The 12522-nt window shown below is 39.4% G+C and overlaps 1 protein-coding gene across 1 annotated transcript in view; it reads left to right on the plus strand.

Annotated features, from left to right (window-relative positions):
* The window catches only part of ccser1 (coiled-coil serine-rich protein 1), a 131665-nt gene that overhangs the window by 17887 nt on the left and 101256 nt on the right, over positions 1-12522 (plus strand). The window contains exons 5-6 of the mRNA XM_084946730.1: positions 5212-5302; positions 7767-7872. Of these exons, the coding sequence (XP_084802856.1) occupies positions 5212-5302; positions 7767-7872 (197 nt within the window). The remainder of the gene's footprint in view (positions 1-5211; positions 5303-7766; positions 7873-12522) is intronic.

The raw sequence follows: 12522 nt of genomic DNA on the forward strand, positions 1-12522 counted from the left end.
GTGGTAATGTGTTACAGAGCCTGTGGGATACAGTGATTATACGACGCAAAACAGAGAACGGCTGAAGGATACAATACAAAAAACTAAAGATTTAGTTTGCAGTGACAAATGACTAATTTGTTAAATTTGCAAAGATAAACTGTGACGCGCCGCTGTGGACTGAAGCAAGCCGATGTTTGCTTGAGCCGTTTGGCGATTTCATTCCAGTAGTTATTGTTTTTTGATATCCCTGTGAGAAGCTGTGAGATATTTATTTTGTCACCATATTCAGTGTTGTTTGCTCATAAGTCTCTCAATGACAGCTGTGATAATACTGTGACAGTCTGACAATGATTACACTCAAAAGTGGCTGAAAAAACCATTCTTGGGGAATTGTCTCTTATCTCAGAGAACAAACAACTTTGAACATGGATTTTAGTTTGTAGTTTGATGGATATGTATATGGCAGAATTCACTTTACATTGACTGCTTTACTTATGTATATCAACTATAGACGGTCTCTTGATTGCTAGTCAGTGTTGTACTACAGAGTGGCTCTTGTTTTCATATTTCTCAGTCTGATTGTTGCCTTGTGCAGGCTAGATAGCATAAATGGCACTTGTATTAATCATACAAAGATAAGGATTCACTTCCTCTCCAAGACAGAATTTGTAATGACCACAAGCAGACGGTTTGGTTTGGGAATGAAAAACAGAGAGGATGTTCGCACATACTGGTGTTATATGCTCTCTTGGCCCCAAGACAGCACATAAAAGCAGTACCAATTATGATATACTTGAAAGTTCAAATCAAATGATTTTCTCTGAGGCTAATGCACAATGGTTATACTGCAGAGCCCTGACAGTAATGGTTTATGGGGAAAAAATCTTGCAACTTATACGCACCAATGACTAGATGAGCCAAAATGCTGCAAAATAAACACGAATTTAAGGTGGTTTTGAAGTATGCAGTTGTCACATTTAGTGTGTAGATTGTCGTGCAGAGGACCCGAGCACAGAACACTGCAGGCAGAGCACTAAAGGAAATGTGAAACTTTATTGTGGATAATCAGAGTCCTAAACTACAAAACTGTGGACCGTAATTCAAGAAAGTACCAGGAAACACCTGAGCAAGTGAAGGACAGCTCACACGGAGAGTCACTCAACAGGACAAAGGACATAAGGAGGACTAGAGTATATATAAACACAAGGACTGTTAGGGATAAGGGACAGGTACACACAGTCAGGACAATCATGGGAGTCAGACACTAAGCAAAATTCAAGGCAAGACAATAAAGAAAACAAATGCCAAAGGAAACCCAAACAACCCAAAGACACATAACTAAATGTGGACGTAAGAAGACTTGGACTAAACAAGAGGACAGATACAAGGAAACACTCGAGGACAAAGTCATAAACTTAGAAAAACAAGGCAACTACACTCATGAAAATTAACAAGCTCAAAAGAGAAATTGAAATTCAACAACTAAACATTATAACAGTAATTCATCTTAACGGGCATCCAGACTCCATAAACACTAAACAGTAACCAGAATAACCAGGAAGTCGTGCTCAAGATACTGGAAATATAATAGAAAAACCAGGAGACTATAAAGAGCAGCGCTCAAGCAATACAAAACAAGTGGCAATCACTGAGAACGTGATCCAAAACACAGAATCCTAACAGAGAAAATGAATACCAAGAAAACCACGAGATGACAACAGGAATCAAAAACATCTGTAACATCACAAGAAATCAAAACAAGAATCGACTGTTTAACAAAACTCAGACTTGAATATATTCACTCAGATAAGATAGACAAGTACCTGAGATCAAGGCAGCAGTAAATTATCGCATCATTATTATTATTATAAGTAAGGTTATTGTTGTTAATTAATTAGGTTTTATTTAACTGGTTGTCAGCACTTGAGAGGCTTTGGTGCGCATATTTTATTGAGACTGTTCTAATGTGTTGTTCAGTTATTGTAGTAGTAACAAAAACAACAGTAAAAAAAATGTGGTAAAACTTAACATTTAGAATTATTAAAAATTATGTTGAAACAAGCAAATCTAGTCAGCTGAATAAAAGCAAGAATTAATAATGAAATTAAAAGAAAAAGTAACAAATTGCAATAGCTTTCTTTATATGTAAGTCTGACAGCTAGCTCATGAAAATTCAAATATATTCTTTATTATTTATTGCAAATTGAGAATGAGTAGTCTGTAATAATAATAATAATAATGATAAAAGCTATTTATATGTAAACAAACTGATCCTTGAATTAGTGCTCCATGGCAATTTCCCCCGACTGTACACGTCGCAGACCATGAAGATTTGATACTGGAAATAAATATGTCTTCACTTGTTTCACTGTAAAGAGGATCTGAAAGCTGGTCTGATCGACACTTTTTGTCTGAGAAAGCCTCGTGTCAGAGTTGAAGTTGTTTTTTGTGTTGTTGAATTTGCCTGTGAGTTCCTGCTCTGACTTGTCAAAATGCTTGCAAACTTTCAGCTGGCCTTCCAAGATGACCTGAAATAAATCTTAACCTGCAATATGTGATATCTTCTTAATCTTCTCGGAAAAGATTTCATGCTACCGAAGTTAGAAATGTAGCTCTGTCAGTCTAAACCACGCGTTCGGAGCGAGTTTCTTACAGCGTCAGCGGTGCAAATATCTGGATTTGTTTCTCTTATCGAATCGCCCGTTGAATATGAAAACGTTTCACTCGGGTTACTTCGGTCTTGGACGACTGGTGTTTCTGTATTGAGTGATGGCTGTTAGAAAATGTCAAATGTCAGGTGTTAAGTTGTGAAACAAGGTTTTTTTTCCCCCTCAAGTAGGTGTTATTCAACGGAAGTTTCACTGGATGTTCAATCCTTCATGCCCTCAGGCGCACTGTAAACACAACTGGCTGCGAATTGTCGACTCAGACAGAAAGGAAGTCATTTTTTACTCCATAAATATCTGCAGCCATAATACCTGGCTGCAAAGCCAAATTGCTCTGCTGCGATACTAATGCATTCACCACCTTAAAGAAGTGAATAAATGTAATTTTCATAGACTGTATATGTGGTATTTTTTACAGAGTGCGAGTGGAAACCGCTGGCTTTTTATGGACAGAGAGAATCTCTTGCTTCCTCTTATCCCTGTTTTGGATGTCATTCTGCTTGGCATTTAAGAGATGGAGCCATTTTTTGATGAGAGCAGAATCTGATATTATCTCTATTAACTCAAGGATTATACTCATTCAACTCACATTAGTGATGTAAAAAAGGTGACATCTCAGGCTTGTAAAATCGTATTAACACATTTCTGTGGTTGGAGGGGCACATTAAAATGGGTAATTTTGCTTCAAATGAAGTCTGTGTGCAGTAGCATCACACAGTATGGCTCTTCATTTCTTTTCCCAATACCTTTTAGCTATTAGCTTTAATGCCTGAAATGAGGGCTTACGTGTTCAGGCGCATTACACTGAAATGCGTTCGGAGCTTTTTCTGATGTTTACCGCGCCGCCATCCAGAGGGGGAAAGGAAAGGATATAATTTTGAATGTTCATAAACACGTAACTGCTGCTTTGGAGAACATAAAGTCAACTGATTTGAAATTCAGAGGTGTGTTTAATGGTCAGGGATGCCACTGAGCATTGAGGTTCAGATGGGAGGAGATCGATACAGAGTCGCTCGGAGGCAGTTTATGTCCAAACAACAGTGATGAGGGGTGAACAGAGATGGTTATTGGATTTTCTGATGCATTTTAATCTGTAGATGTTGTGCCAGACTGGTACTTGGTAGTTTGTGAATGCTGGTATTTCACTCTGGTTTTGGTTTGTAACTTTTTAGTGCACACAAGTTCAGGGAAGATATTTCTACCAGTACAACCAGGACAGGAATGCTACCCACTTACACTACATGTTGATGCAGAACTGCACTGACATGCAGGTTGTGATTCTCAACAGAGACCTGCTGATGATAAAAACATGTTCCCAGGGAGGTTGACATATATGAGTTTATGTAGAAGTGTCTCATAAATATTATAAAGCCTATAAGTACACTTCCTGTTAGGCAGGAATATGCAGTGTTTTAATACATGTATTTGCCACACTATACTTCTGTGTGTTTTTTGCAGTGAATTTACCCATTTGTAACCATCGGATGGCAGTATTGACTTTTAAAATCCAGCTGAACGTAAAGGAAACACATCTTACTGCGTCATTATAACCTCATAATGCCAAGAACATGGAAGCTTCTGCTGAAAGATTACAAGTGAATATCTGCTGTTAAGTGATGAAGCATGACTCACTGCGCTGCTGTGGCTATAGCTCATTTAAGAGACGAAGGATTAGGAAAATCTTATCAGTTATTTTCTGAAATTTAAAGAGTTTGTAAGGAATTTTAAAACCGTAACGTCAGTGAAGATAATGTTGATATTTCAAGGCCACCCAAGGTGGAGGGAGGTTTTCTTGTTGGATTGTTATTGTTGACGTTTGGACAACACTGGTTTTTACATAAGAGAATTAATTTAAACTCAGTAATCAGAAGGGACTGGCTCGTTTTTTGTCATGGGGAATAAATTCCTGTAGATTTCTAGTTGTTTTTTCCCCTTGTTTATTCATCAGCAATGTTTAGCCTGTGAAGCATGGTAAAAGCTGACAGTGGCTGCACCAAACTACAGCCTCATTGAGCACTTTCTCGCTTTCTCAAACTAAACCCTTTATTAATCGTCCCTACATAACAAGAAGAGCAATTTGTTCTCGATAGTTTGGATGTAATGATGAAGAACTAAATATCTTATTAAATGCAAGCAGAATGGGGGAAGAAATACAGTGCACTATTAAAAAGAACTGCATTATTATCATTACTAATATTTATAACGTTTAATTTCTTCAGCTAAGTGATTCTTCTTCTGATTGTTCTGACCCACCTGGATTACTTTGATGAGAATCGTTTCATAATTTTTTGTAAAGTTGTCACATAGTAATTAGTATTCTGTGTTTCAGCGTTTGTTTTCAGAACCTTTTTGATTAATGACTACCTCACTGAAATTGTATTAAAACAATCTATCATAAGAACATCAGGCAAAAAATTCTCTTTTATTTTTGTTAATTTTACAAAAGCAGGAAAAAAAACACCAGCGTGTATTATGTTATTGTGAGGATAATAATTAGTTGTTGCTTTATCGCTCACCTTTTCGGAGTTTATTTCATGTTTGTGTTTCTGCTCTTTCTCATCAGGATGTTTTGAACAACCTGGGTTCCTCGGAGCTGGATGAAGACGACCTCATGTTAGATCTGGATCTCTCCGATGATCAGCGACATCGACATGGTAACGTTTTTTCTGCTGTTTCCGCCATAATAAACATTTGCATATTTCGCGGTGACATTGTAAGAAATCAGTGAGAGAATTCTGCAACCATTTTTAATCTTTTTAACCAGTTCTTAGCAGATTTCACTGATGATTCTGTACATGCAAAGTTCACTTAGATAATACTTCAAAATAGCTTTTCAACATGCCTCCTATGCAGCGGGACTTTGTTTCTAGAAGAACTCTGTGTAGGGGAGTTAATGGACTCCATCATAAGTTAAAACCCTGAGATATCTTTTGGAATTAAACAAGTTCTTTTACTCTTTATGATTCATGATTTGCACTCCCATTTACTACAATGACAAAAGACTTCATTGCGACTTTTACACTTTGGTAATCCATCCAGTCTGGGGGGCCAGATTGGACCCTCTTTGAGGACAGTTCTGACCCCCCAGACTCATGTTTGTAGGTTACATTACTCATGTCCTTTATATCTGTATCTCTTTTAATTAAAAGGAATATCTCCTCTCTCACCTTCCTCTCTGGTGTCACAGTCTCTCCCCTGTCTGGTTTTGCTTCAATCTTTGCCTCTCTTTTTCCTTTATTAGTACCCTTCTCCCTCATCACCTTAAAGCATGAAACCAGTGTTCTCCCTGCTTCTTTCAACACGTGCTGGGACTTTGATGCGGCTGCCTCATTTACACCAATTCATCTCCTTTGTTGTTCTGGCATTTCCATCACACTTCTCCTGACATGCGTCAAAGTTGAAAAGTATCTGTCGGAGGAAAATCGTTGCTCGTGCCCTGCCACGGTGGAGCATAGGAGTGCCAAACACCCTGAACCCCAGCTTCCTCTCATACAACACATAAGAATAGTATTGCGCTGAAAAAGTGCAGTCTAACCACCAAACATACAAATCTGTTAAGAGAAACTCTGTGTGTGCTCATGTATTGGCTTTTATTGCATCCATGTCTTTAAAATGGGATTTTTCTGTTATGAGTCAATGTTACAGTGAAATTGTTAGATTTTAACCAGCAGTGCTGTTTTTTTGCACAGACATAACTGAGCAAAATCGAAAGCTCTTGCAGTTACTGTCTGTACTGATTATATTTCTGATCTGTGCTTGCAAAGGTTTAGTTCGTATTAATATGCGTCAAACCAGACAGATATACATAGTTGATGTGTGGTAGAGTGCAACACGTGAAGAAAATGACTCAACGAGGTAAACATAAGCTTGTGATCATACTCCATTTCTGTGCTTCATGTTGCTCAGACACAGGGACTACAACAATGCAGCGACGGGGTGCGTTTATGTCAGCTCGACTAGCTTTGTCTCTTATCAACAGATCTATCGGTGAAATTATATGTTAATGTGAGGTTGGATTCATCTATTTCTAGGCCATATTTAAGTCCCAGATGGGCTCCTAGAATATTGCAGTTGCAGTCAAATAAAGTAAAATGCTCAGCAGCACTGAGAAGTAAAGAATACAATGGAAGCTTCAGCGCTAATAAACAGAATTTCCTATGCTTATGGGGTTTGAAGAGCATTGGGAGGCTGGGTGGTTCACTCACACAGCCAGTCAAAACACACACACACACACACACTGAAAAGATCTCTACAGGCACTGGCTGATGCAGAGCTAAGGGAGGCACCATCATTAATATACACACTAGCACACAAGCGTGCATGCTTAGTCATTAGACCTAATGGTTTGCAGACTGTAGCATGAAATTAAAGGTTTGATGAATTGTTCTCATAAAGTCAAGGGACTAAGACTCTGTGCTGGCATTAGAAGAGTAAGGTTCTTCCACAAACTCAAATTACAGGAACTCATTTAAACACACCGTAACAGACATTCACGCAGAATACAGAATACAGACACGCGCAGATCCATGCACAGGTTCATATAAAGATGTATGCAGACACACAGACGTACACAATTTGATGCACACCCTTCTCACAATCCCTTACGCCCACGCACTCATCGGTACTCCTCATTTTGACCTCTCTCAGGTGGCTTGTTGAAGCCTTTATTAAAAAGCAAGCAGTTTCACAGCAATTTATGGCCCACAGGGCTCTGCGTTCTCATTCCTATGGTGACTCATGCCCTGTGGAATCACACAGGGACAGTGTGAGAGACAGAGACCTTTGCAAAGACATAAAGAAATACCAAATCTTGGCTTTATATCCAACTTTTATTTCACTGTCTTTTATATTGGCCTGTTAAATGTGCCATTGAATATTTAGGCATAATTGTAAAGAAACACAAAAAACAACAACTGATGGTATGATGATCCCAACGGATCACTACTGAATTTTAATAACCTCTTTGATCCGAGTTTTATAGCTCTAATTCATCTCAAAAGAAGATTTAAACAGAGAGCTGTGAATTCTTCTTAGGCTAACATATGTTGTCAGTCAGATTGTCACCTGGGGTTAGAGAAAACTTGAATTCATTACATGTCTGTTTGGTTGTGTGCACAGTGTCCAGAGAAGACTCCAGCCAGTCTCTAGCTTCCTGTCTGAACCTGCTGCCCTCACCTTTGGACCCATCTGGAGATCGCGTTTTGGGAAAAGAAAATATTCAGAGGTAATAAATACATGTGTTTTTATTGTAGTGCTTTTCTGTGCTTTGTGTTATACATAGGTTTATAGGGACTATCTTAAAAAGTCTCAAGTCCGTTTAGTGTAATTTTATAAAGAGCAGAGTTGTTTGGCTTCTTAAAAAAAAGGGAAAACAGCAGCTAGTTTTTAAAACACATGGGCCACTTTATTAGGTATACCCATTCTTTTGCTCGTTAACAGAAATATCTAATTAGTCAATCACATGGCAGCAACTCAATATACTTAAGCATGTAGGCATCCAGACCTGTTGGAAGTTCAAAAACAGCATCAGAATGGGGAAGAAAGGTGACTTTGAATGTGACATGGTTGTTGGGCTGGTCTGAGTATTTCAACAACTTAGATTTTACCATATCTGAGATTTACAGAAAATGGTCCAACAAAGACAAAATATCCAATGAATGGGAGTTTTCTGGGTGAAAATGACTTGCTAATGCCAGAGGAGAAAGGCCAGACTGCTTCAAGTTGATAGCAAGTCAACAGAAAGTTAAACAATCACGTGTGTCAACCAAAGTGTGCAGAAGAGCATCTCTGAGTGCACAGCCCTGAAGCACATGGGCTGCAGTGGCAGAAGATCAGTCAGCTAAGAACAGGAAGCTGAGGCTACATTGTACACACGCTCAACAAAATTGGACAATAGAAGATCCAACAAGTGTTGCCTGGTCTAAAGAGTCTTGAGTTCTGCTGCTAATTGGATGCTAGGTTCAGAATTTGGTGTAAACTACATGAAAACATGAATCCATCCTGCTCACGATCAACGATTTAGGCTGATGGTGATGATGTAATGATGTTGGGGCGCCGTTGTACCACTTGAGCACCATTTAAACTCCATAGCCTTCCTTGCTGACCACGTCCCTTTATGACCACAGTGTAGCTATCTTCTGATGGGTACTTTAAGTAACATAACAGGCCATGTCACAAAGATTACATCATTTCAAACTCTTGTTCCTTTAACAATGGATTCATCCCACAGTCAACTCATTCCAAATAATGGACCAAAATATCTGAGGAGTGTTTCTATTACCTCGTTGAATCTGTGCCATGAAGAATTAAGGCAGTTCTGAAGGCAAAAGGGTCTCCAACAAAGGGATGGCAAGGTGTAACCAGTGAAGTGGCCAGTGAGTGTATTATTACCCTGAACAATGCACGCTGAAGTAAGGTGAGGACACTTTTGAAATAAAAAATAATACCACAGTGTTACTGTTTTGCAGTGACCTGTAAGTGCAGTACACAAAAGTAAAAATATGCCCAAATCATCAGTGAGCGAGTCAAGTTATTGGAGGTGAACTTGCACACAGCTTTTTTTAAGGTATTTGGAAGGTAGGGTGTTCCCAGCACCTTAGAGAACTTGTCAAAATTCTCTTTCTCACTTTCTTCTGTCTGTTAATGAAATCCCGGTCTCACTTGGATGTTTTTTAAACCAGGACTATATCGGACTGGGATAATAGAACCAGAATCACATAAAAAATGTCGCCATGCACAGTGTGTGTGTGTGGGCGTGTTTTTTCATTTTACCTTATAAAATCCATATTAGAAGAGAGCGAGAAAGGTAGGCAGTTATTGTCTATTCTGGGACTTGCTGATGTTGAATGTTCTGTGTAAATGCATGCAAACATGTTTTATATCTTTTCCTCTTTGAGATGAGACAGCAAGAAGGAATATAAATAAATTAATTCTGATTGAATAAATATGCAAACTGTCCTCCTCTCCTCTCCTCTGTCCCTTTGTTGCCAGCGACTGAAACAAAACACTTAAGAGTTTCTGTTTACACATGTGCTCCACTGCCAAGGACACTTCAAAATCAGATTAGATTTGCCCACTTGTTGCTTCTTTTTGCCCAGAACCAGGACAAGTCTTACTGGACGCACACAAACCTGCATGCAAAGCCATTTGTCTGCATAAAGATACACAAGCACAAACACACACAGTGCAGCTTTTCAGATGGGGCTTATTTGGGTTTTATGGAGCCAACTGAGTAATAAAGGGGTTGTAGCACCATTGGCTAGGTAAAGATGATTATTGCTTTACCTTTCAGTATTGCTTTCTCCACTCACTAGTTGAATTTATCTCTGCTGGAACCCACAGAGTAATTGTATCTGTCTAAATGTGTTTTTCCTTGAATAAACTAGCTCTGATCTTCTGTTTGTGGAGACAGTGCAGATCAACTTGTGTGAGTGGTTTTAAAGTAGAGGTTGACAGATTTATACTATGCCATTGAGTCACTGGACTTAACCGGGGCCTCTTTTTGTGAGAAGTTTTTTTTTTTTATCACGCTTCTAACGCTTCTCTTTGAAAGTTTCAATGAATAGAGAGACATTTTCTGTGTCTAGACAGTGTCAGTGAATCATGCAAGTCGGGAGTCAACCTTTTCAAATCATCCAAGGTTTTTGTCAGACTCATTGGTTGTTTCATTTATAGTGAAGTCTCACTTATCATTGAAAAGCAGTGGAGGAGCTTTCATATCAGACGCACACATAGAGACACGCTCAAAAATATTTACATTATTGCCTTCTGTGTACAAGGTCATGGCAAAAATAACATTCTGCTGAAACCTTCTTTGGCTTTATTGAGCTTGTCTGAACTGAGCCAGCGATGTTTAGCCTGGAAATGTCATTACTTGAGGAACTGGTTCGATCCCTCTTGATCAAAACAGTGACATGACTTGGTGTTTTGACAGGATCCCTTTAGCAGAGAAAGCAGATGAATGAACCAAAGCATGAATGGATGAATACGCTGGTGCTTTTAACTAAAAATGTAAGGTCTCAGTCACACAAGCCTAGAGATCAATCCATGAACCCTGGGTAACTAACAGTTGTAAGGGAAAAATGTGTTTCACCAAACTGGTTGCCAATTTAGTTGACACAATGCATGGAAGATGCCAACTTATCAGCAGACATTCACCATTTAATCTCCACGCCGTAGTGAAACTTTAAAATGGTAAATGGCCTGTATTTGTATAGCGCTTAATACGTTCAGTCATCCACCCATTCACACACGTGATGGTAAGCTACATTGTAGCCACAGCCACCCTGGGTCGCACTGACAGAGGCGAGGCTGCCGGACACTGGCGCCACCGGGCCCTCTGACCACCACTACCAGTAGGCAACGGGTGAAGTGTCTTGCCCAAGGACGCAACAACAGAGACTGTCCGAGCCGGGGCTCGAACCGGCAACCTTCCGATTACAAGACGAACTGCCACCTCTTGAGCCACGATCGCACATCGCCATTTCTAAAGGTTCAGCTTTGAAGGTGAATATACTCAGTTTTCTGTTTGTGTTGCACTCTTTACAGCAATGACTGTAGAAAACATGGACGACGCGACAGCGCCTCCACCCATTGTGCAAAAATGAAGCCAAAATATCCCGCTTGTGGAGGCTGCCATCTTGCATTTTTGGAGCCACAGTCTGCGCAGTAGTGACTTGAGGTGGAGGTGTAACGCTCCCGCCCACACACCCGCTGGACGTGACCGCAAACACGCCCCCCTACACTTTTTACGTAGTCCGGCTGCTCCAGTTTTTAGCTAGTTTACCGCGACTGACGACTCGTTTAATTAAGGTAAATACAACCATGTCACTGTTATAAAAAAAGACACACAGCGTATCATCTTATAGTTCTAAAATCACTCTGTTGTTAATTCGTTTGCTAGATTAGCCGCTAGCATACGCACTGCTTGTTGCTAGCTAGTTAGCGATGCTACACACCGGTTACTCTAATAGTCTGTATTATTGAAGGATTCAGCACTGCTTAGGTTTTGTTTCCATTTTTAGACAGTGATGAGATCAGCTGCACACTCCACAGAGGCTACAGTCCTGTAGAAAGTTATATATTTAAAAATATATGATCCTCTCTGGTTACTCTGGTATGAATAACTCTGAATCACTTTATGGTAAATAACACACTATCTGCAAAAAATTGAAAGAATTCCAGATCACAAATTTGTAGTTAAACATCCAAGTGACGACCTTTGACCTTATCAGGTTTTATTTAATTGTGTCAGAGAAAATCAAATGTGCTCTTCATGCAGCTGAGTACATAAAGTATTTAAAACGGAAGCTGTGCAGGTCTGAGATCAGCAGCTTTGTAAAACACCAAACTGAGGTCCTGTTAATGCTGATATATACTGGCACTGCTGGTGATTAATCCTTTTGACTTTTTGTCTTTAACTTTATCAATAAACAGCTGCAGCTTTCACTGACAGCACATGTGGTACTTTAACCTTTGTACTGTTTTCATCAGTTAATTTTGCAGTTGACATGTGAACATGTTGGATGATCTGTCTGCTGTCACTGGGTGGTGCTGAGGTCTGATTCTGAGGGCAGCTCCTGTAATCACAAAGAGAACAGAACCATCACAAACTGAAATATAAAGTTTCTCTCAAGTCTGAAATAAAGCTGACCCTTCTCTGTCCCACACACTCAGGATCTGAAGCTCTTCTCTTACATTTTATTCAGTTCTACAGTTTAATCCACAGTTACTGATTAATGAGGAGTTACTGAAGTACAAGCTTTTTTAAAAAATGGTGTTACTGTCTTTAAAGATGTGGCAAAAGACAGAAAACACGCTGTTGTTTGCACATATTTAATAATCAGCTCTGCACAGGAGCTGAAGCAGAGTGCAG

Source organism: Perissodus microlepis, chromosome 12, assembly GCF_051167445.1.
Source record: "Perissodus microlepis isolate ML-2025 ecotype Zambia chromosome 12, ASM5116744v1, whole genome shotgun sequence".
Classification (NCBI taxonomy): domain Eukaryota; kingdom Metazoa; phylum Chordata; class Actinopteri; order Cichliformes; family Cichlidae; genus Perissodus; species Perissodus microlepis.